The sequence below is a fragment of the Perognathus longimembris genome, chromosome 7 (genome assembly GCF_023159225.1).
Source record: "Perognathus longimembris pacificus isolate PPM17 chromosome 7, ASM2315922v1, whole genome shotgun sequence".
In the NCBI taxonomy this organism is placed as follows: domain Eukaryota; kingdom Metazoa; phylum Chordata; class Mammalia; order Rodentia; family Heteromyidae; genus Perognathus; species Perognathus longimembris.
This window is the reverse complement of record NC_063167.1, coordinates 27,484,295-27,509,721: the sequence shown is the minus strand read 5'-3', so window position 1 is coordinate 27,509,721 and position 25,427 is coordinate 27,484,295. Positions and strand designations below refer to the sequence as shown.

The following is a 25,427-nucleotide window of genomic DNA, read 5'->3' as shown; positions in this document are numbered from 1 at the left end:
GCCCCTATAAAATATTTTTAATTGATAGAAAATACTTTTGAAAAAAGCCTATGATACATAATCATCTTATATACATTTACTAGACCAAACAAGGAATAAATATTTAGAAACAGAAAAGCAAACAAATCCATAGATGTAGGAAGATAGTAATAAAAATAAGAGAAATCAGTGAAGTCAAAAGTATTTACATATACAGCAATCAATCAATAAATGAGAAGCTCAAGAATATTTATATCCAGTAAAAACTTACCAGACAGAAGTAAAATACAGTAATGAATTCCTGTAAGCCTAGTATTTGAGAGGCTGAGCCTCAGGATTGTGAATTTTAGGCCAGTGTAGGCTATACAATAGACCCTGTATCAAAAAGAAAAAAAAAATCAAAAGAACAACAACAAAAATTTAGACTATGGAGACAATCAGCAGTCAACATGAACCCAGAAATGACATAGCTGGTAGAAAACTAGTTTAGAAAAGAACCTTAAAAAGAGTTATGATTGTTTTTCATTTAGAAAGTGAAAGACCTGTTGAATATGTGTAGACATAAGAAGCCTAAACCCTACTAGAGTCATTATTCATAGTTGACACATAGAAAATTTGAAAGACTCTACAGACAAAGCCTTAGAACTTTAAAGTAATTGGAGTAGTCTCTCTTTTTAAGATCCGCATTTGCTTTTGGAAATCAGCTTTTCTGCATTGTAACTATGGACAGAAAATTGAAAAGATAATATATATGTTAGTGTTCAGAAACATCTAATATGTAGGACTAAAAGAACTCTACATAGAAATCTATAAATGCTACCAAAAGAAGCTTTGTGCTGGTGGCTCACATCTATAATCATAGCTAGCTGAGGTCTGAGGATTATGGTTTGAAGTCAGCCAGGCAGGAAAGTCTATGAGACACTTATCTCCAGTTAACCACCAAAAGGGCAGAAGTAGAACTGTAGCTCAAGTGGTAGAGTACTAGTCGAGCAGAAAAAGCTAAGGGACTCTGCCCAGGATCTGAGTTCAAGCTCTAGTGATAGCCCAAAAAGATGGAGAGGGGGAAAGGAAGAGCATAAAAACTATAATTAAATATGGGTGTGTTTTTCATGCAGAACATACAAAGAAGTAATCATTTCCCCAGTTAATGTATAGATTTGGTGTTATCCCAGTCAAAATACTGATCTGCTTGTGGGGAAATACAAGAGACTAGAAAATGACAGGCTGATCCTAATATGTAAGTGGGAATCCAAATAGCCAACAGTAGTTTGAAGACATGTTGAAGATGCTGATGAAAATATAGGCTTCATTATTCCAAATACCAAGAATAAGCCTACTGTAAGCCTACTGTAATTGGAACATGTGTTATTGGCACTTTAAGAGTGGACTCAGCAGAATTCATAAATAGTGCAATGTCAATGAGAAAATCAGTTTTATTTACATCTGAAGGCTATAACTGATAATACAATAAAACTCTCAAAGAATAAAATGATTTTTTTTAACAGAAAGAGGCAGTGATACGTGGATATTAAGGGTTTAGAGGTATGGCTCATTTGGTAGAGTACTAGCCAATAAGCAAAAGCATCAGGTATCAAGTTCAAGTTCTGGTCTTGGACCTAAAAACAAAAAATAAAGAAAAGAGTATATGTTAATTTAGCTCATAATTGGCTAAAAAATAGAAAAACTTCATGCTTGTGATCCTAGTTACCCAGATGGCTGAGATCTAAAGGTCTCAGTTCAAAATTAGTCGGGGCAGGAAAGTTTGTGAGACTCTTACCTCCAGAAAAACTACCAAAAACTGGAAGTGGAGCTGTAGCTCAAGTGATAGTGTGCTAGCCTTGAGTACAAAAGCTCAGGGTCAGCACCCAGGCTGACTTCAAGCCCCAGGACCAACACACATAAGTAAATAAAGAAATAGGAAAATGAGTGGATATTGGTAGGAATCCCTTTAGAGACTCCCATAGACAGAAGATGTGGGTTGGAAAGCAGATAACTGATGACTGGGATGAACATGAGCCAGGGCTTCTGGAGCATTGAATGTTCTATGTCAGCAGTACTCAAAATGTGGTCGGCCTATGGACTACTGGGTAACCAATACCATTGTAGAGAGTCCATAAAGTCAAGACTCTTGTCATAAATGTTATTTGTCTTTTATATTTGTGTTTTCACTAATGCAGTAGAAGCATTTGGTGTAAACTTGTTGACATCTTAGCACAAATCAAAGCACAGACACCTAACTGTACAAAGACTACTTATACGTATTAGTCTTTGTATTTTTCCATTGTCACATATCTTCAGTTTAAAAAAGAATTCCAGCTTACTTAGTAATATCTTTTATAATGCAAAACGTATTATTAAGTTGTACCACTGAATATATTTCTTTCTAGTATTCTGTAGGATGACTTGGAGAGAATGTGTAAAAGCGCTTCCCCATACTGAAACATTCAAGGAAAGGCATTGGTGTGACCCAGTTGGAATCTATGTTCATGATCACCTTTTTGCTTGAAAAGAACTGGCAATAATAATATTTGAGTATTTGGTGCTTTCCTTTGGCAGTACTGCAGTTTGAACTCACTTTTCACTTGCTAGGTTGGAGCACAATCACTTGAGCCACATCTCTAGCCTTTTTTTTTTTTTTTTTTGCTTTAGTTTGTTTTTCAGATGAGGTTTCACATCCCTAGGCTAGCAGTAATCACATATCTGTGATTGCAGATGTCTCCTACAATCTTCAGTTTTTTGGGGTTTTTTTGTGCCAGTTAGTCCTGAGGCTAGAACTCAGAGCCTGGGCACTGTCCTTGAGCTTTTTTTGCTCAAGACTAGCAGTAGTACTCTCCCACCTGATTTACAGCTTTCATTTAGTAGTTAACTGGAGATAAGAGTTGTATAAACATTCCTGTTCAAGCTGGTTTTGAACTGCCATCCTCAGATCTCAGCCTACTGAGTAGGCGTGAAGTGTACCACTAGTACCTGGCCAGCTTGTTTTTTGACATAGGGTCTAACTTAGTGTCTGACTATTGGCCAATATTTTCTTGCAGAAATGAATAAAGTAAGCCTGTTATTTTAAGGTAAAATTTTAAGCACACACTCCCCTCCTCCCCCCAAATTTTGAGAAAGCACACAATAGTGAATCTGAATATTTCCTGTTATTTAAAGATATTTCTAAAGAGGTTGAATTTTGTTAACAAGTTTGATATTACCTGCAGATCATATGATGAAAAGTGTCCATATTTAGATCATCTGTATAACTTAGCAAACCATTATTTTCCATATGACCAATGTATGATGTTATAAAATCATACACGGATAAATAATCCATTCAAGTGTAGAGGGCTAGGTGTTGGGGCTAATGTTTATAATCCCAGCTATGGTGGTGGCAGAGATGAGGGGGATCACAGTTCATGGCCAGCCTAGGCAAAAAGAATTAATGAGATCCCTCATTAATTTAATATCTCATCAATCAACAAATAAGCCTTTAGGAATGGTAGTATGTATTTGTAAACCAAACTATGTGAGAGGTTGTAATTAGATCACAATTTGAGATTGGCCCCAGGCAAAAATGCAGGACTATTCAAAAAACAACTAAAACAAAAGGGAGCTGGGAGTATGGCTCTGGTGTGAAGCTCCTGCCTAGCAGTGGGAAACCTTCATTTCAAACTCTAGAACCACCACCACCAAAAAAAAGGTAGAATAATATAATTTTTTTTTCAAATTTTTATTATCAAACTGATGTACAGAGAGGTTACAGTTTCATACATTAGGCATTGGATACATTTCTTGTACTGTTTGTTACCAGAACAATATAATTTAAAGGAACGGAGTACATAAAGATTATTGTCAGGGTTTCAGATTCCACAATGCAACTTAAAAAATGTTCACTTGTCATATTTTGATGTTGTTTTAAAGAGACTATGCAGTTATCTGAAGAGTTTATTAGAATAGTCATCCCTCTTGCACCAACTTTGTTTTCTGTGCTTCCTCTCAAACTGCACAGTACAGTAGACTAATGTCAAAGCAACTTTGAGTCTGTTTTTAAGCTAGTATTGAGATAAAAATGAGAACAATACTATTTCCTTTTACTTATTTATGTTTATATATATTTATGTTATATATTTTATATATTTCATATACTTATATATAGGTATATATATTTGTATGTTATGTATTTCCTTTTACTTATTTACGTGTGTTAACATGTAATTGAGTTTGCTATTTTCATTATTTTAATAATTATATGAATCTAACTATTATTATTAATATTATTATTATTTTGTGCTAGTCCTGGAGCTTGAACTCAGGACCTGGGCACTGTCCCTGAGCTTCTTGTGCTCAAAGTTAGCACTGTATCACTTGAGCCTCAGCTCCATTTGCAGCATTTTTTGGTAGTAGTGGAGATAAGAATCTCATGGGCTTTACTGCCAGACTGGCCTTGAGCCACAATCCTCAAATCTCAGCCTCCTGAGTAGATACGATTATTTGTGTGAGCCAGTAATCTCCCTTTTGCCTTAATTTTTTTTTTTTTTTTTTTGGTCCTGGGGCTTGAACTCAGGGCCTAAGACTCTGTGCTCAAGGCTAGTGCTCTGCCACTTGAGCCACAGCACCACTTCTGGCTTTTTCTGAGTAGTTTTTTTGAGATAAGAGTATCACAGACTTTTCTGCCCCCCCGCTGGCTTCTAACCATGATCTTCAGATCTCAGCCTCCTGAGAGCCACCAGAGCCCAACTCTTTTTTCCTTAATTTTTAACATTAAAATGGTGTGTGAGATCAGAGTTTGAGAATTGCTGTTTTGGATCCTCAGTAATTAAATGGATATGCTGTTTTGTAATGTGTAATTGTGCACTTTCTTTTCTGTGCTACATTTTATTAAAAAAGTAGGTCCTGCCTCTTAAAAGAAACTAAGAGGAGTTGTTGAAAATGATGAATAATAGTTCTGGCTTGAATAACTCGTAACTGAACATGAACAGGAAAGAGTGAGCAATTCAGAAAGTGATCACTAGATGCTTATAATTTATTGATTTCACTTTAAAGCTTTAAAAGTGTTCATTGAGGCCCATAAACTAGATTTTTAGGACATTCATATTGAAATACAAATGTTTATGTAGAAGTTTTCCCAGATAAATTTTCCTTATTCCTTCTTGTGCTTGTGTATGTATGTGTGTGTCTGTCTGTCTGTGTCTGTGTGTGTGCACATGCCAGTTGTAAAGCTTGAACTCCGGTCCTGGGGTGCTGTCCCTGAGCTTTTTTACTCAAGTCTAGCATTCTACCGCTTGAGCCACAGTTCAGCTTCCGGCCTTTTGGTGATTAACTGGAGATAAGAGTGTTTTAGAACTTTCTTCCCTGGGCTGGCTTTGAATAGCAATCATCAGATCTTAGCCTCCGGAGTATCTAAGATTATAGGCATGAACCACTAGCACCCTGCCCTAGATTTCTTATACCTTCTTCCCTTGTATGTCAGTTATTTCAAACTAATGTGATATGAGAGAATTTAGTTTTAAGCATTGAATACATATGCCTAGTTTTCTGTGTATTTTAGCATAGCCAGAAGAATGATTGTTATTAAATTCAGTGACACTTTTTGGCTATATCCTGAGCATAATGCACCATATTTGTTACTTACTAGAAACTGAAGATGATAATAGTCTAGATAAAAATTTGCTACACATTAGACCTTAAAGCCAAATTTATCACTTACAAGGTAAGGAAGAAAGTTGGTAGAAGCACTTGATCAGATCCTTGAAACATAGCTAAAAGTTAAGTTTCTGTTTCAAAATACATTTTTGTTTCCATTTAAAAAATTATGATGTTTATGGACAGACTGCTATACAAAATTAACATCCCTTATCATTGGTAAAAGTCTACAGGACTGCTACGGCCTTTGCTAGTCAATTATTGTCAACAATTTGACATATAGTCCTTGCAAATATGTATTTTAGCATATTTGTTTTTAAAATTAGATGATATATCTATGATTTTATGAATATGTTGGGCAGTTCCAGTTTTTAGTATCATGAATGCTATAATGCTGTGAATTTCTCTTTTAGGTCCAGCTTATGGTTTTTATTTGGGTTTTTTGTCGGTGGTGGTTTTTAGCCTGGTGTCAGAGTTTGAACTCTGGATTTTGCATTTGCTGAGCTTGCTTGGTAGGCTGACACTCACTATCAATTGAGCCAATTGAGTTTCTACCAATTGAGTTAGCAAGACTTCTGCGTGGACAAATTTTGAACATTGGTCCTCCAGATTTCAGTCTCCTGAGTATCTAGGACTATAGGCATAAATCACCAATACCTGTCGTATGGGGTTTTTTTGATGCCTTAGATTTTTATAGCAACAATAGTTTTATTTAAAGATTAAGCAAAAATAATTTTTGTATTATTGCAATATTTAACAGTAAAACTGTGTCATCTTTATTAAATATTTATTAATTGTACCTCATCATTTGAATTTATGTACTTCTAGATAGACATATCCTTTAGTTTGAGAGCCTTAAGAATGTTATTTCAAGGGGAATATAAATTAACATTAAAGACCATGGAACGTAGAACTAGCAATGAGGACCATGGAGTTGAGGTAAACACCAGAAGAAAATCCACTGGTGGGGGAGCCAAGCATTGGTGGCTCACATCTGTAATCCTAATCCTACTCTGAGGATCATGGTTCAAAGCCAGCCTGGGCAGGAAAGTCTTTGAGACTCTTTATCTACAATTAGCCCCCAGAAAACTGGAAGTGGAGCTATGACTCAAAGTGACTCAAAGTGGAGCTGTGACTCAAAGCTCTAAACTTGAGCAAAAAAAAATCTCAGGGACAGTGCCCAGGCCCCGAGTTTAAGCTCCATGAACAACAACAACAGAGACCAAAAAAAACCAAACCACTGGCAGTTTGTCTTCCTGTCATATGCCTGTTCTGTTGTGTTTTTGTAGAGTTGCTTGAAAATACCGTTTACTCAATTTATTTTTTTCATTATAGGTAACATTGTACAATACTGATCAGGATGGTAGTGACAGCCCACGAAGTAGCCTTAACAACAGTCTCTCAGACCAGAGTTTGGCATCTGTTAATTTGAACAGTGTTGGGAGTGTGCACAGTTACACACAGGTAAGTAAAGTTAGCTTGTTTTTGATGTTCATTTAGTGCTAAAACGGAACCAAACATATTGAAATGAAAGTAAAAAAAATGAAGATGTGTATTTCTCAGTAGTTTATTAACTTCATAAATATTACCATGATAGTATTTTAATTTGGTATCTGTTTTCCTAGATAGTTAATAAATTGCCAGCTGATGAGAATGTGAAATATATTACTTTTACTTTAAGCATATGGATACAAATACATGGTTTGTTGTGTTACATATTTTGATCTACTTTATCTGTTCTTAATTTCTAGGAGAGCCATAGTTGAGAACCATAGTGGGAGGAAAAGCTTAATGATGTATCAATTTGTTTTCCAGATTTAGATTTGAGAAAGGGATTCTATAAACCCCAAACAAAGGTCAGGGGATACTGGTACATAATTATTAACTATGTATTTTATAGTCTTGATCTGGAAAACAAAGCATGTTGTAAAGGGAGCTGTCTATAAATAGTCTTGCTTCTTTTGCTAATTTGATGCCTATTACAAGAATATGATCCTTAATTTATCTGATTTTTTTTTTCTTTTCAAACTATCGGGCTTTTATCCTTACCATTGGGCAGAGAACAAAGCCCAAAAATTGAACACCACACTCTTCACTGATGTAAATTTGATCTTACTACATCACTTCCTATTCCAGGATGATTAAATAGGAAAAATACTCACGCTGGACAAGGGTAAAAAGGGAGGGACCTGTGATTAAAAAAAAATAGCACCAGGGGGGAAAAAAAACTTAGAACAGAATTAAAGTTTATATTTGAAAGTGAAGAGGAAAAAAAGTTGACCCTGAAAAACTACTATCATTGAATGCTTTGGGGGAAATGTTTCTCTCAAAATACAGAAGAAACAGGAAAAGCAGTACAAATTGCATGAAAAAGGACAAGGTATTTGTACAGAATGGGTATAGGAGCAATTTGTATTAATAGAAATTGAAAAGATGACTGAGTTCTAAGAGAAGAATAATCAATGCAGCATTACAAAGAGACATTGATAGCAATTTTTACAATTTCAGAAGTAGTCACCCATATAAATTCTCTCTGGTACAAGAAGTCAATTACATATAAAGAAACAAAAATCTGACTTTAGTAATACTAAAAGTCTGAAGATAATCTAACACAATGGAGAGTTTTGAGGTTTGTAATAATGTTAAGTATAGCCAAATTTTCATACAAATTTGGAGAGAAGGACATAGACTGATGTGGCACAAGCTTGTAATCCCAGCACTCTCAAGGTCAAGGCAAGATGATCACAAGTTCAAGGTCAGTTGGGCCTACTTAGCAAGATCGTGTCAAAACAGCAATTTTTAAAAAAAGAATAAGAAAGATATTCTTTGATATATGTCCTGCCCTTATTTTCATGTGTCCTCCCTGAAAAATATTCCAGTAAGCCCACCTTATTAGTGCATTTATTACATGGGAGTTTTAACCAAGTGTGGTCAAATAAATAAAAATCAAAAGAAATACCAAAAAGTAAAATCTTAGGAAATGTTAGAAGTTTCATAATATAGTACAGTTTGAGATGAAATTCTATAGAAAATAAGGTGACCACAGAAAATGGAAGGATTCTAGTCCTAATGCATCACTTAATTTGACCATCTTAAAAAATTATTATAAAGGTGATGTACAAACCTGCCCAGACAGGGAAGTCCATGAGAATCTTATCTCCAGTTAACCAATGGAAAACCGTAAATAGTTCTGTGGCTCAAAGTGGTAGAGCACTAGCCTTGAGCTAAAAGACCTCAGGGACAGTGCCTAGGCCCTGAGTTCAAGCCCCACAACAAACAAAGATAAATCAGTAAGTTAATTAATAAAGGTAATGTATGGAGGGGTTATAGTTACATAAGTCAGTAAAGAGTACATTTGTTTTTGGGCAATGTGTCCTTTCCCTCCCTCTCTCCCAGTTTTTCCCTCTCATCCCCACCGCCAAGTTATATAGGTAATTTTCAATGTAGTAGCCAGTGAGTACTATTGCTGTCTTTTCACCCTTTGTTCTTCCATTTCTGTGCCTCCCCTTACACTCCCAAAGACATATAAACAAACAGAACAAAAAGGACAAAAACAGCAAAAAAGAAAAAAACTACTTGTTTTCATTCCCTGGAGTTCATTTCAATAAATAATGTTTGTATAATCCGATGCACATTGGCATTGTGCCTTTTCTTTCTTTTCCTAAAATTGTCTTCCTTTGGTCTCACTGTGTGTAAATGCTTAGAGATCTGTATAATTTATTATGTTCTGGAATATTTTAGATCTAGCTTCCATATGAGCGAAAACAAGTATCAGTTGTCTCTTTGAGTTTAGTTTACCTCACCGAACATGATTTGTTCTGGGTTCACTAATTGAATCATCTTCATTCAGCAAGTCATTTCACTTTTTAAATTCTTTCTTATGTGAATCTGAAAGTTGTGTTAGATTTCTGTGATCCTACAAGATCCATAGTAATGACTTTTCTTTCTGTACACATACAGGTATACTCAGCTAGAGAATCAAAAAGCCACAAATAGGTTTATTTTTTATTTTTCAGCATGGGCATTAATGCTTTTAGGTATATATGTCATTTAATAAACCATTTCTAACATATAGCCACTAAGTTCATTGTGTTTTCTTTTGTTAGGTAACAAACCATCCAGAACCAGTCTCTCAATCATTAACTCCACAGCAACAGCCACAATACAACCTTCCAGAACGAGACAAGCAACTACTTTTCACAGAATATAATTTTGAAGATCTTAGTGCCTCATTTCGGAGTCTTTATAAATCAGTTTTTGAGCAGTCACTTAGTCAGCAAGGTGAGTTTCTTTAAAAGATATCTTTCTTTGTAAAAACATTTTGTTGGAAAATGTTCTTTTATTTTCACACAACAGCTGCTATACTTCCTTAACTTTAGAGCATTATCATCATGATTAGTTTTGTATAGTTATGTTCTTTGTGCCTTTACTGTGCTCTATGTATATTTATGTTATATGCAGCACAAAAATAGCAAACTAATTTCATCTGGCATCATAACTACTTTACTTAATTACTAGGGCCCCCCCGGAGCACTTTGTTAAAGAATTCTTTAGCTTATTTTTGTTTTTTAACAAAAACTGATTGAACTCAGTGCCTCTTGCTTGTTAGGTGGGCCCTCTACTATTTGAGCTACACCTCCAGCTCTATTTTTCATTGTTATTTTGAGGTAGAGTCTGTATCTGTGCCATGTGGCAAAAACTTCTATTATTTCTTAGTAATAATGGAATTATTTGAAATCTTGGGGTGCTTTACACCACAAGAATAGATGGGCAATCTTTTTTTAGCATGTGTTTTTGTAAGTTTACATATCTTATTTTAATCTTAAAAGTAATATTAGTTGAAATATAGTATTACATCTCAACCAAATGCTAGATTGTCCCTACAGTATGTTCTTGTCTTGTTAGCCACTTTTTAAATTTTAGTTAGTCAGATTATCACTTTATTTTTTCCCAATTAAACACTAATCAGGAACTCTTATCTTTGAAGCATTTCCTAGTTGTCAGATTGACTGTTAATACTTCATGTTTTATTCCTTTTCTTGTTTCTATAACAAAATAACCTGAGATTGAGTTCAAGATAAAAGATTTCTCATAGTTCTGGTTGCTGCAAATACAAAGATCAAAGAATTGGTAGATTTGTTGTCTGGCAAGGGGACTTCTAGATGGCACATTCTAGCTGTGTTTTGTTTTTTTTGCATTTATATTGTTTTATTCAAAGCAAAAGATTTTAGTGATTCTTTTCTTTATATTCTAGATTTCAGTCTTCATTTCAGGACTAGCTGTGTTCTTAAAGCACATCCAGTAATGTGTTTCTTACCTGACAGATAAGATAAAAGGAACCAGTTATTTTTATAGGACTTTTTTTTCGGGGGGGTGCCAGTTCTGGACCTTGGACTCAGGGCCTGAGCACTGTCCCTGGCTTCTTTTTGCTCAAGGCTAGCACTCTGCCACTTGAGCCACAGCACCACCTCTGGCCATTTTCTATATGTGTGGTGCTGGGGAATCGAACCCAGGGCTTCATGTATATGAGGCAAGCACTCTTGCCACTAGGCCATATTCCCAGCCCCGGAACCAGTTATTTTTATAAAAGCAGTAATCCCTAGTCATCTCCAAAAGGTCCACCTGTCATCTGGGACTTAAGTTCCAGCATATAAATTTTGAGAGAGTACACATTTAAGCCATACTACTCCAGCTCAAAAGTTTACAAATTCCTAACAGTGAAGAAAATAGACAAAAATTCCTGTCTTTGGCTAGCTTATAATTTTCATTATTGTCAGATTAGAAAGTTCATATTGTATACTGATGAAAATCAGTAACTTGTCATGATGTGGTCTTTTTCTGGCTAGTATTTTCGAAGTAAGATTCATGTTTCCTTTAATTTTGTCTTAAAATTTTTACTTATTGAACTGTAGAAAGAACTAATGTAAGACATTTCTAGGCAACTCCAATCTTTGTGATCACTATAGAAAAGCAGTAGCTTTGAAATAATAATGGTGACAGTTTCTCAAGCCCATAGTTCCACTTTTTTTACACTGAATTTGAAGAAGAGCGTTGAGGCTGGTATCAGTGGCTCATACCTATAATCTTAGCTACTCAGGAGGCTGAGCTCTGAGGATTGCAGTTCAAGTCTTACCAGGCAGGAAAGTCTATGAAACTCTTATCTGCAGTTAACCAGTAAAAGGCTGAAAGTAGAACTGTGGCTCGTGCCAGCCTTGAAAAGTAAAAGTTATGGGACAGTGCTCAGGCAGTGAGTTCAAAACACACACACACACACTCTCTCTCTCTCTCTCTCTCTCTCTTTCTCTCTCTCTTCTCTCTCCCTCCCTCTCTTCCTCTCTTCCTCTCTCCCTCTCTCCTCTCTCTATCCTCTCTCTCTCCCCAACTTTGTTTTTCACTGGTTATTTTTATGATAAGGTTTGCCTGCTTATAGACTTCCCATTATCTCTGGGATCTTACAGCCATGTGTCACTGCATCTAGGTTCCTTCCATGGAGATAAACTCTTTCGGACTTTTCTGCCTGGCTGGCTCGTTACCTGGTCCTCCTGATTTCAGCCTCCCACAGTTTGTGTTGACAGGTGCTCACCACCATGCCCAGAAACAGGTTGAGAATAGGTTTTGTAAACTTTGTCTGCCCAGGCTGTCTTCAAACCATAAGCCTTTCATTAGCGGCCCTCCGGATTATAGGCATGAGCTACTAGTACCTGGCCTTTTTCACTTTTTTCCTAACATTTACTTGGCTTTCAAATCTCAAGGTAACTCGGGGGTGGGGTGAGGGCGTTGATTTTATGCCTTGAACTTGAGTTTTTTTTGTTCAAGGCTAGTAGTGCTGTACCAATTGAGCCACAGCTTCCCTCCCAGCTTTTTGGTGGTTAATCAGAGATAAGAGTCTCATGGAGGCGAGAATATGGCTTAGTGGCAAGAGTGCTTTTTTCATATACATGAAGCCCTGGGTTCGATTCCCCAGCACCACATGTATAGAAAATGGCGAGAAGTGGCGCTGTGGCTCAGTGGCAGAATGCTAGCCTTGAGCACAAAGAAGCCAGGGACAGTGCTCAGGCCCTGAGTCCAAGGCCCAGGACTGGCAAAAACAAACAACAACAACAAAAAAGAGTCTCATGGACTTTTCTTACCCAGGCTGGCTTCCAACTACAGTCTTCAGCTCTCAGCCTCCTGAGTAGCTAGGATTACAGGTGTGAGCCACTTGGGCCTGGCAGATAGCTATCTTCTTAAGGAAGGCTTCACTGTATGTCTAGTCCCTTTTTCTTTTGCTTTAGTGCTTATATGTTAGACATAATTTGTTAAATGTGTCCACTAGAAAGTGGTTAGAGAATGTTGTTTCTTCTCCATTTTCTCATAGCCCACTGTGTAAATGGATGCTCCATAAACAATTGTTAAAGATAACTGGTATTGCATCCTGACATATGCTTTTGCTCTGTATATAATATTGCAAGTCATTGTCAAAATACACATCCAGAATCTGACCAGAATTGATCTTTACATCTCTGTTTCTAGGTTTGATGAACATCCCTTCTGAATCTTCCCAACAGTCCCACACTTCTTGTTCCTATCAACATTCACCTAGCAGTACAGTGAGCTCTCACCCACACAGCAACCAAAGCAGCCTGTCAAACAGCCACGGCAGCAGCCTCAACACCACCGGCAGTAATTCGGTTGCACAAGTCTCACTGTCCCACCCACAGATGCACACACAGCCATCTCCGCATACGCCCCATCGACCACACAGTTTACCACAGCATCCACAGCGTCCTCAGCACCCAGCACCACACCCACAGCAGCACAGCCAACTCCAGCCCCCTCACTCCCAGCATTCTTCTCCACATCAGCACATACAGCATCATCCCAACCATCAGCACCAGACGTTAACACATCAGCCACCTCCACCTCCACAACAGGTATCCTGTAATTCAGGTACGTTTTCATCTTCTCGCTTATATTTGACAAACTATGAATTGAGATCTGTCCATTGTTAATTTGGGCATTATGTAGTATTTACTATTGAAACCCTTTTCACCTGTCTCCTTTCATGGTTCCTTACTGTAACCCTAGAGTTATAATTCAGTCTATACATAGGTAACCATGTAAGCGCATTCCACAATTCTTACAGGTTTTAGTTTTAACTCTTATCTTTCTGTCAGCTACTTTCAGTGAGCATTTAAAAGGAGAATGAATGTGAAGTCTGTACTTTTTTCTAATGTAATGTAGTAATAAAGGTAAACTTGAGTTTATTTCAGAAATACTCATTGTGGCTCTTAGGGCCTTGAGCAAATTATCTGTTTGTTTTTTTCTTTTTAATGATACTGGGATTTGAACATGGGGCCTTGGGCTTGCTAGGCAGGTGAACTCATTTACCACTTGAGTCATACCCTTAGCCCTTTCACTTGCATTTATTTTTTGGATAGGATCTTGTGCTTTTGCCTGAGCCAGATTCATACTGCAGTCCTTCTACCTCTGTGTATCTAGGATTACAGACATACGCCATACCTTTTTTTTTTTTGAGACAAGGTCTCACTATTTAACAGCCCAGGTTGGCTTCAAACTTCTGATATTCCTACTTGAGCTTCTCAAGTACTGGGATTGAACCACACCTCACAATTTATAGTCCTGTTATTTTTCTTATCTATAAAAATAGAACCCAAACCTGTATCCACTATTATAAGAATCAAATATAAATATGCTGAGAATACAAATATGAAATTCTTAGATTAACACTTTAAATATTCATGAATGTTCCCTCTTGTTGCTTGTTCCTGCCAAGTGTCTTACCTTATAAAATGGTAGATTGCAAAGGGAAAAAGTGTTCTTTGTATCCCACTTAAAAAACAGCCTGGGGAATAGCTCAGTGGTAGAGTGTACCTAGCATGTGCCAATCATATATTTAATTTCCCAGCATGCATATGTGCATACACACACATACTCCTGTTGCTTTTAAGATAGGTCTTGATGGTTTCTGGGAAGGTGGTTGACTGCCATTGCTCATGGAACAGGCAGTATTTGCACTGTGAAACCCAAAGTGGGTGCTTTAGAAGACTGAAAGATGGAATTGTGAGAAGTTTGGGTCGTTCCTTTATCTTGCCTGGTAACCACTTGCCAACTCTATCACTGATGAGATTTTTATTCTAAAAGGAAGATTTCCAACTACTAGATACTAACTCTTATTCACCAATTAAAAATTAACCATTTCTTTGGGTACTTTTCAAGATAATGAACAGTGTATGCTTTTACATTGAACTTTACTATAAAAACTTACATTTTTTTGGAGCTATTTCTATGTTTACTAAATAGGAAGAGTATATTTTAGGGGGAAACTTAAATGAGATAAAATACAGAAGTGCATAGCAGTGTATCTGTAACATAGTAGGTCTTTATTAAATGTTATTATCATACCACTTTGTCCACCCATTATCCATGAAGTTATCTGGGACCTTAAAATCTGAGATTAAAGCTATCTTCATAGAATTTTTTTTATTAGTCTTTACCTTCCTCAAAACAATAAACAAATATTAAGTATTTTTATTTTTTTGTTTGGCTTTAACAGTCCATTTTGTTTTCCTGATTACTTATTCTAAATAGGTTCTAGGATAAAATAAAAAATTGTTATTACCTCCTGACTTGATGTAATATTTTCTAAATATCTTGAAATCATTTCTACAAATATACCTAGACACGAAGTTATACAATAACAGAATTAAATTGTTGAAGGCACAAATCAACTACTATTTCCTGTTTTTAATATCAGTATATTCCTCAGAAATTTAAGCCTGTCCTTAATGTGATTTGGAAGATTGCCTTAATGAATAGTGATCATGTGTTGTTAGAAGTCTGTTGGTATTTTGGTCATACCAACATTTTCATAAAGTCTAATGCCAAGGGAGAGAAAAGTACCATTATTTCTGTAGACACTGTTGATGTACCCTTACTGCTGCCTGGTAGCTTACAGAGAAAATAGATTTCCACCAGAGGGTAAAAGTAAGGGGGAGCTGGAATAAGGATAATTAATCACTGTGGTTGTGCTGATAACTCATCTCTGTTTACATTAGTAAGCTGGGAATAAGCAGGTTGTCTTTGATTGGGAAGGAATGGAGAGAACAAGAAAGAAATAGAAATTGTTTGTCCGATAAGATGCTAGGGAATTTAGATAGACTATCCTCCCAAATCAAGTGCAGATTACCACATTTTACAGATAGGGAAAGTACAGCTTAAAAGTGTAAAGAAATTTGTTCAAGATCACACTACTAAGTATTATAACTAAGATTAAAATCCTGACTTTAAAGCCTGTAACACCAATTATTCTAAGAGGGCTAAAAGCCACAAACAGTTATTGAGTAGGTAGGGTTTGATCACCTACTCTCTCCATAGAAGTTGTTTTATTATGATGTACCAAATTAGCATTTATTAATTTGTTTCTATTCCTAAGAGAAAAGATTAGTCATGTCAAGAGTGCTCTGTATCTTTGGCATACTTGTTTTCTCTAGGCCTTTGTGCCACCCTGGCCTCTTAACTGTGTTAGTCCACTTTGTTGACATACACACTACACTCTTAAGCTCTCCTGTGACATGACATCAGAGGATACCATGTCTGACCATTTCTTATAAGTTTCCTCGCATTAACCGATTGCGCAACTGGAGCTCCTGTCTGACCATTTCTCACAGAAGCCTCAGCCCTTTCTTCCACTGCCTTCCTAGGAGGACTATGTTACAACATTTTCTTCTCCTAAAGTTGATTTAGAGGAAGTAACTACTCTTGCCATATGTTCTGGTTCAGCTCCCTGAAGTCAGTGTATTAAATTATACTCTGCGATGCTTCTAAATGTGATTCTTCCTTTAGAAGTTATGAAAGGTGTGTCTTTCTATTTGTGCAATACAAAGGAGAAGAGCAGCATCAAGTTTGACTTGATAAGGCAATTTGTAAACTGCCAGCTAGAGGTTAGAAGACCTGTGCTTTCACCTGAGTCAAGATTTGAGTCTTAGATCTTAGATTAATCTCAGGGATTGTATTAAGTTATGCCACTTTTCTGGGCTGTGTCTTTTATCTGTAAAAGAGAGAAAAATGGTATCCTTCCCACCGGTGTCACAAAACAGATTCACCCAATACCTGATAGAAATGATACAAATCCCACTGGGTGCCTATGGCTCACACCTATAATCCTAGCTACTCAGCAGGCTAAGATCACAGTTTGAGGCCAGCCCAGGCAGGAAAGTCCATGAGACTCTTAACTCCAGTTAATCACAGAAAAAGCTGGAAGTGGCACTGTGGCTGAAATGGTAGAGCACTAGCCTTGAGATGAAGAGCTCAGGGACAGCACCCAGGCCAGAGTTCAAGCTTCAGAACTTGGCGGGGGGGGGGGGGGAACGCTGGGGGAGGGAGGGAATGGTACAAGTCCCTTTCTAAGACTGGACAGGATCAGCTGCCTTATTGTCTTCCCTTACTGTACTCTTCAAACTTCCACTGTTCAAGACTTTTAAGATTGTTGTCACTACTTGTAGGTGTTTCAAATGATTGGTATGCAACACTTGATATGCTGAAAGAAAGCTGTCGAATTGCCAGCAGTGTTAATTGGTCAGATGTAGACCTTTCACAGTTTCAAGGTAAGTGTTGATTCCTTTTGACATAACCAAATATATATTTTTTTCTCTGAAAGATTATACGTTTCTTTGTAGTCGAAATAAACATCTTTTTATAGAAAGGTAGTGAGAAGTATGCTTAAAAAGAACACTTTGTAAAATACTTGGGCAAAGTGATACAGCAGAGGGTTATAGACAAGAATTCTGAAAGCAATTTGGCCATATTTAAAAGAATTGGGTTTTGAGTAATCATGAAATGCCAGTCTATGTGGCATGAGCAAATCACTACTATAATCTGAAATGAGCCAGTGGGTATTTTGAGGGCTCGGGATAAAAAATACATATTCTTGTCCTTTTTGTGCAGTGTTTGCAAAACTATGCTAACTATATTTCAAATGTTTTCCTCATAGGTCTGATGGAAAGTATGAGACAAGCAGATCTCAAGAACTGGTCTTTAGATCAGGTTCAGTTTGCTGATCTCTGTTCTTCTCTTAATCAGTTCTTTACACAAACTGGCCTTATCCACTCACAGAGTAATGTTCAGCAAAATGTTTGTCATGGTGCCATGCATCCAACAAAACCTTCCCAGCACATTGGAGCAGGTATAGGCCTTTTCTCATTTATGTTAACATTTACTGCATTAAGCAACATGATTTGTTGCTAAGGATTATATTGGTTTGTTTAGTTTTTTTGTTTGTAAGTAATGAGTGGTAGCAAGTAATTTACACAGGTCTAACTTTGAAAAACTGAGTCTAACAGGCTGTTCTTTTCAGATTTATGATTATTCTATTACTTACAATTAATTTTTCTTTGTAATTTTATGTTACCAAGCAAGTAAATATCTTAAAGATACTTAATGTTTTCTGAGAGCATACTTATAAAGTCATACCAGTTTAAATTTATATAGATTCCAGGGAGGGAAATCAATATTTTATATCTTCCAAGGGTGTTAGAATTAGAAGTTCAAAGTTACTTGAGTACATGTAATGGCAATTTTTTAGGCTCTGTAATGAGAACATGGAAAAAGAATCAGTGAGAATTTCTATGTGAAAATAAAAGTAATAGGAATGTGACAGAATTTTCTAACAGTTAAGGATGTTTAATGTAGGCATTTCCCTATTCCAGAGAAATGAGAAAAGTATTTTTTTTTTTTTTAAAGCCAGGCACTGATGGCTTATGCCTGTAATCCTAACTACTCAAGAGAGTGAGATCTGAGGACTGTGGTTCAAAGCCAGCCCAGGCAAGAAAGTCCATGTGACTCTTATCTCCAGTTAACCACCAGAAAACCAAGGTGGTGGAGCACTAGCCTTGAGCACAAAAGCTCAAGGACAGCACTCAGGCCTTGAGTTCAAGCCTCACAAGTGACCCCCCCCCAAAAAAAAAACCAATAGATCTCTAGCAAAAAAAATCACTTTTGTGTTTTTTGTTGTGACTTGAATACTAATAATAGGTAGAAAGAGACCTAAACTTTTGTACCACATTGATATAATTTGAAAAGTTGTTGGTGTATGAGTAACCAGGCCTCTGTAGCTAAGTACATTAGCCACATATCTGATAGCTGATGGGGACATAGTACAAAGTATACTAGAGCTGTAGCTTTTCCTTCTTTCCAAGTCATCAGTATGATCAGTCAGAGAGTACAATTCTTAGTATAAAAGTCATGTTATCTTGAGAGGGAACAACTAGAGTTCAGAAGTTTTGGTTCTGTCTCACTTCCTCTTTGATCCTGTTTCCCCACCTGTATAGACAAAGATAGAATTGGAGTAAATATTTCTCAGGACATCTCAAGCCTGGATGGAGGTCTTGCTTTCCCATGCCAGATGAAAGATTTTAAGCAGCCTTATCCACCATGCCATACCTGAATAGAAGAGAAAGAGTTTTTCTTACCTTCTCTGTGTCATTGCAACATTGCTAGATTTCAAGTGTAATTTGTGGCAAATGCTAGAAACCCTTAGGGAAGTAGCCTTTCCAAACTTCCAGATGTTCCTTACAATGTGAACCAGTTTTATGGTTCTTATTCCCTGTGAGTTACTGAGGAAGAGTTCATGATGTTTATTTCCCTCCCTGTTTTGCATTATGAAACAATGTAATTGACATTTTAAAGCTATTACACTGGATGGCTCCTATGGATGAAAATAAATTAAGAACCATATGAAGTACCATTTGAATGAGATCTATGATCCATTTGAATGAGGCACATTTTTAGTCACTTTTGTTTGCTTGTACAGATGATTGCTATTACCTTGTGCCTCCTAGTCACTTTGTTAATTGACTACAGCCCACATGATTAGGCTACTTTCAGAGTGAGAGGATCAGGGCAATAGAGATAAGCAATAGTAGAGGGCTTATGAGCTAGGAGATCTGGATTCTAAACCTCATTCTAAACCTCATTCTGTCAAACTCCCTGTCTTTAGACAAGTCAGATAAGCTTTGCTGACTTCAGTTGCTTTGCCTGTAGATTAGGGATGAGCGGCTCCTCTCTCATCCTCCTGTGGGCTTAGTGTGAGGTCAGATGAAGTTATGGATATAGAAATGCTTTTAAATACTTTTGAAGTATAATGAGTCATGTGACAATAGTAGATATAACTTGCCTGTTAATTAATGGCAGTGCCACAATTGTTCAATTGTTCAAAAAGCCAGCCTTCTCACCTCATCTGCTTAGGTTTGTTTTAGGTAACAGTACTGTTAATGTATTTTTTGTTTGTTTGTTTGTTTTTGTGGTCTTAGGACCATACATTTTTTTTATTACAAAGGGGATTCTGTTAGTGTTTAACACTCAGTTTGTCTTATTTATGGTAACATATTTTCTCTCTTTCTGCTTTTTAATCCGATTAGGAAATATGTACATAGACTCTAGGCAAAATCTTCCTCCTTCGGTGATGCCACCCCCTGGTTACCCTCATATCCCACAGGCACTCAGCACTCCAGGAACAACAATGGCAGGTAGAGTGAGTGAATGAGTGTGTGTATGTATTGCAGTTGGTATCAAGTTTAATATTGAAAAGCTTGAGCTGCCTAGATGGTAAGACTGCTTCATGAAGGTGTGAGATCTCTCTTAGAGGTGAAAAAAATAATTAGATGAGACTACTTGAAAATTTTCTATTCAGTGTACTAACAAAACAGAAGATGCAATAATTCTACCACCATTAAAGCTTAAATTCTAGGAAAAGAATAAATGCTATGAGTAAATACTGATTAAAAAACAAACAGACAATGAAACTGGTTTAGAAGGGGTCTCCGAAGTGTGGAGACAACGGCAGAATGCCTTAAGATGGGGAGGCACCTACAGAGCCAGAGTGAATCAAGAAAGATGTGGGAAAATGAGCATCTTGAACCAGACATTCTTCATAGTTCGCTGTGCTCTACTGTGTTGATGTTTTCTGTTCACTTGCTCTTACATGATGGTCCCAAAATTAACTTCTGGGGAAAATTTAGTATGATCCAGTCTGACTTTAGTGGTAAATAGCATCATTCTCCTGTTCGCCATTTTTATGTGAACCACTGATATGTTGGAGCCCAACAGGTTCTGAGAGAAATAGTTGCATCAGCACTTTACTCATACTGCCTGATATAGTGGAAAGAGCATGGGATTTTGGAGTCTGGTAAACTATGTTCAGACCTTATCTTGAGCCTTCATTAGTTTTATGATTTGCTCTTCTTTTTTTGTGTGTGTATGATAAGGTCTTGCTTTGTAGCTCAGCCTGGTCTCAAACTCACAATCCTTCTGCCTCAGCCTCCTTAGTGCTAGGGTTGGGATTCTAGGTGTGTACCAACACACCAGCTTTTTGTTCATCCTATAAGGTAAGGCTTATAAGGTATGGGTTTATGGGATAATACGTGCTGAGTATTGGCACATAGGAAATGCTTAGTGGGAGTTAATTCATTTCTAACTTATGTTTTACCCAAGTCACTCTTGGTGTTTCCCTTTTCCTTCCAGGCCATCACGGAGCCATGAGCCAGCAGCACATGATGCCTTCCCAAGCCTTTCAAATGCGGCGCTCCCTGCCTCCAGATGACATCCAAGATGACTTTGATTGGGATTCGATTGTGTAGGGCTTGTTTCTGCAAGGCAGCAGACTCCAACATCACCTTTCTGTGCAGTGCAGTGAAGGGAAAGGTTTAAGAAATCCAGTTGAGTAAACAAAGTTGATAATCACTTTACCAATGTTACCAAGATTTCTTTTGAAGACAATCAAAAAGATTTTAGCTGGATAACTTTCTGCTTTTATCTGACCCAAACAAGTACTACATGTTTGTCTCCCTGCCAACTGCTCTATGTAGCTCCTAACTGTTGTGTGATTTGGACGGCTTTTTGCATATTTGTGTCAGTTTGATGTTAACCACAAGTGCCAGACTGATTTTTCAGACAGAACCTATTTTGCTGCAAGCAGTTTATAGATACATATGTGTAAATATGTGTACAAACATTACTGAAAGGCTTCAATTTTTTTTCTAATTGGATTGTTATGTCTTAAAAAGAAAGTTACTATCAGTTTTTATTCCTTATTAGGCTGTTTTCTGCAGGATGCTTATAACTGATGCCTAGAACTGAAAGGAAATAGATTTTCTCCAAAGCCTAGTTTCCTTTAATCTTTTTCAGAAATGTAGGTAATAATAAATTCCACCCAAGTAAGTCTAGGAACCCAGAGTTTGATACTCTCCAAACAATCTAGAGGGGCATGTTGTTCCTGAGCAGTATGAAGAACTGACCAAATTTGTTTTGCTGCTCGGGGAAATTATAGAAACGTTGTACTTTGTCAGTGTCTGTTTCCTAAAGCTGATGACCGCTCTGAAATGTTTGATTAGAAACTGCGTATTGCTTGGCTTATAAACAGATTAATGCTTCCACATTTGCTTATGTATTTATTGTTCAAAAGTGTTATTTTAATATTTATTGCTACCTTCTGTGAATGCTCAGTTCCTATTGGGTTCAGTAAGAAATGTGGTGTCTGAAAGCACAGAGTAATTTTCTTGGTAAGAGTTTACAGACAAGACAATCAGAGGGACATTGTGTCATTTTCTTCATCACCACTCCTTTAACAGGTGAGTATATTTCCTTCCCCCCCTCCTTCCCTCCCTCCCTCTCTCCCTTTCCCACCCCCCACCCCCCGCATTCCTTCTGATTGGGACTTAGATTAATAGGATTTCTTTTTCTTCTGGAATTTGAATCAGAATCCATTTGGGTAACAGAACATCAAGGCAGGGTTTATAAAGCAAGTTTCGCACTTAGCCTCTTTCTGTTTAAGTAGCTCTGAAAGAAGGGTAGATCTATATACCCAGATCTGATTTGCCTCAGTCTTTGGTGCAATTAAGTGGCCTGGTATTTCTGTTCCGTGTGTCTGTATATACATGACATTTGGCCACTTCCTTTGAAATGAAGCCTACCTCTTGGGGTGGTTTTTAGTTGTTTTGTTTCATGTCATATCATAGTCACTCTACATGGGTTGATTTTTTTTATTCTACAATAAAGCTATAAGGAATGAGATTATTTTCCTAATGAATAGGTTTTGAATTGATTCTCTAGAGAAAAGTTTTCCATTCTAATGGATTAATAGGTTCCATCAAATCAAAGAGGAATAGCTACTCACTGGTTGCTTGTTACCATCTCTGGTCTCTTATCAGCCATGCTAAATCACTTTACTTAGCCTTAGTGATTCTGTGGTTGAGTAATCTCTACTTGAAATAATCATCTGTGTGTGTGCATGTGCATACATGCGTGCATGCATGTACGTGTGTATGCACATGTATACTCATATGTGTGTTTTTGTGTGTGTTTTAATGGAGTGTTGCCTTGAATGAATCACTGGGAAACCAGCTTTGGTTAAGGCTGGTAAGATTTGGGAGGAGGGAAGAGCTTTATGTTTCTCTGTTGCTTGGACCCTGCTGGGTATGAAAAAAGCTCAGTTCCAGCCCCTTGGATTAGTGAAAATGAGAGAATTCTGGAAAGGCAGCAAACAGATGCCTCTAAGAAGGATCAAAGCAAGATGAGAGAGCAGCCTGCAGAGTAAAAGCTTATAAAGGGGGGATGATGTTCATTCAGTAGTCTACTCAAGTCAGTGTTTTCTAGATGTTGAAATTGCTACTTTGGAGCTGTCTGAATTGCTTGAGTAGCAATGTGCACTTTAAAGAATTTTGGTATTGGAATGCAGTCTCTTAAATGGAATGATTTGAGTAGAACCACTGGTGATAATTTTACAAATTGTGTGATGCTGATTTCCCATTTTGCAATCATTTACTGATTTGCAGTGATCAATATTTTTTAAGTAATTGAACTTACCAAGAATGGCACTGGAGGCAAAGTCTCTACCCAAACCCATCTAGTGTCCTGGTCCCAGGACAGGCATTCTCTGTGGATGTTGGCCAAACAGGGTTGGCTGGTATAATGCAGAGTCCCTCTAGTGGCCATTTCTATTGATAGTTTGCTAATGCAGAGCAAGTTCTGTCTTGGACTTAAATTGACTAGAGAATAATAAATGCATGTAATTATAATGGGGCACTCTGTCCAGGAGAATAATCCGACTGGCATTTGTGGAAGTTTTTGAAATGTAAATGTATTCATGTGTGTTTCTGTAAATACGTCTGTCTCAAATGTCCTTTGAAGTGGGAGGGAATCGATCTAGGGATACTTTCAAATGGAAAAGAGTATTTTGATATTGTTCATTCAGAGGGTGATGTGTACATATCTATATTGTATATATGTGATGAAAATGCATTGGCTTTTTGTGCAAACACAACCTGCTCTCTGTACTGCTATTGGACAGTCAGTGTTTTAATGTTTCTACAGTTTTGCTATTGCACGATTTCATATTCTGCCTCTATGATGAATGGCACCCATTCTTTGTAACTGTTTAGTGCTGTAAAGAAATATTCCAAGTGTCATTAGGATTGTTGCTGCCAGAACCGATATGCATGAATGGCACTTAAAATAAATACGTTAAATCTATTTGCAACCCTGGTTGTTCTTCATCATTCACTGTATTTCATTTGAGGGACTCAGACTGGAGCTAGTTCAAGCTCACAAACCCATGGTCAAGCTACAGAGCCCTCAAGCTGTGGACTGTGGTGTCTCATAAAATACTACCTTAGAGCGGTGTCTGTGGCTATTCACTCTACATCTCACTAGTTCTGTGAACTTGAGGAAGACATTTAACCTCTGAGTTCATTTTCCTCTTTTCCAGTGCCTCTAAAGTGAGAGTAACACTTCCTAGAATTGGAGTGGAGTTCCACTGATCAGTCCATTTAAACATTTACAACAGTACCTATAGCATAAAACATGGTGGTGTATAGTATGTTTGTTCCAGGTGCTCTTCTGAGCAGATACTGTGGCCTTCACTCTACAGGTGTGAGACTGCTCAAACAGAGAGGTATAGTCATCTGTCCACATTCTTTAATTAGTAAGTGAGAAAACAGGTTTGGCTCCAAGCATCATGTTCCTTTACAGGATCCTGTTATCAAGGTAATTCCTGTCACTGCTCTCACCCTTGCTTCTAGTCTTGTCCCAACACTGCCCTCCCAGAAAGCTGGTTTCCAGAAGATGACTGTGGAACTTCACATTGGCTGAACAAATGTGCTGTGACAGGGCCTTCTTTGAGAACCCTAGAAAGGAAGAAGCAGCAGTTCCTGTCCTTAGGGGTGCAGATTTGCCCAGAACAGGGAGAAAGTACCAATCTAGGGAAGCTGGCTGGGGAAGCTACTCTGGAAATACTCCCTGGCAAGGTGGGATTCTTCTGGTAATAAGAGGTTAAGTTGTGCTAAGCACATGGGCATTGGTTTAGGAAAGCCCCAGGGTGCAAGTAGGTTATTTCTTTTGACTCTTGAAGGTGCCTGGGACTGATAGTGGAAGGTCTTTCCATTACTACTGCTTTGAGCCAGAGGTAGAAGGTAGATTCGCATAGGAACTGGGTTAGCAATGGGATTGTGGCTTGCAGTGGGAGAAGTGTTGGGTTGCTATAGAACCACAAGCCCAGCCCTCTCCCAGAATGTTGGGCACTAATGATGCCAAGCCTGGCCTTATTGATGTGGGTGCAAACTTTGTGAGGCCCAGCAGTGGGCAGACTGGCACACGGGGGAGGTGGAATTGAACCTGCAGTCTGTCTCACCCCAGAAGGGGAGCTTTCCACCAGTCTCACAATCAGATTGGGAAATCCTCTGGATGCTTCAGATTTAACCTACATAACACTGTCAAGAGCATTAGCTTAACTGCACTGGCAGGTTAGCACAGCTAGTAGTGGGTCTGGAATA

At 37.6% G+C, this 25,427-nt stretch overlaps 1 protein-coding gene across 6 annotated transcripts in view; it reads left to right on the top strand.

Moving 5' to 3' along the window:
• The window catches only part of Foxj3 (forkhead box J3), a 91,683-nt gene extending 67,554 nt beyond the window's left edge, over positions 1 to 24,129 (top strand). For all 6 annotated transcript variants that reach the window (XM_048351030.1, XM_048351028.1, XM_048351029.1 and 3 more), the window contains 7 exons: positions 6,940 to 7,068; positions 9,711 to 9,885; positions 13,117 to 13,533; positions 17,109 to 17,210; positions 17,597 to 17,788; positions 20,022 to 20,129; positions 21,124 to 24,129. In XM_048351030.1, coding sequence (XP_048206987.1) covers positions 6,940 to 7,068; positions 9,711 to 9,885; positions 13,117 to 13,533; positions 17,109 to 17,210; positions 17,597 to 17,788; positions 20,022 to 20,129; positions 21,124 to 21,239 — 1,239 coding nt within the window. In that variant the 3' untranslated portion in view covers positions 21,240 to 24,129. The remainder of the gene's footprint in view (positions 1 to 6,939; positions 7,069 to 9,710; positions 9,886 to 13,116; positions 13,534 to 17,108; positions 17,211 to 17,596; positions 17,789 to 20,021; positions 20,130 to 21,123) is intronic.
• The last annotated feature ends 1,298 nt before the right edge of the window (positions 24,130 to 25,427 follow it).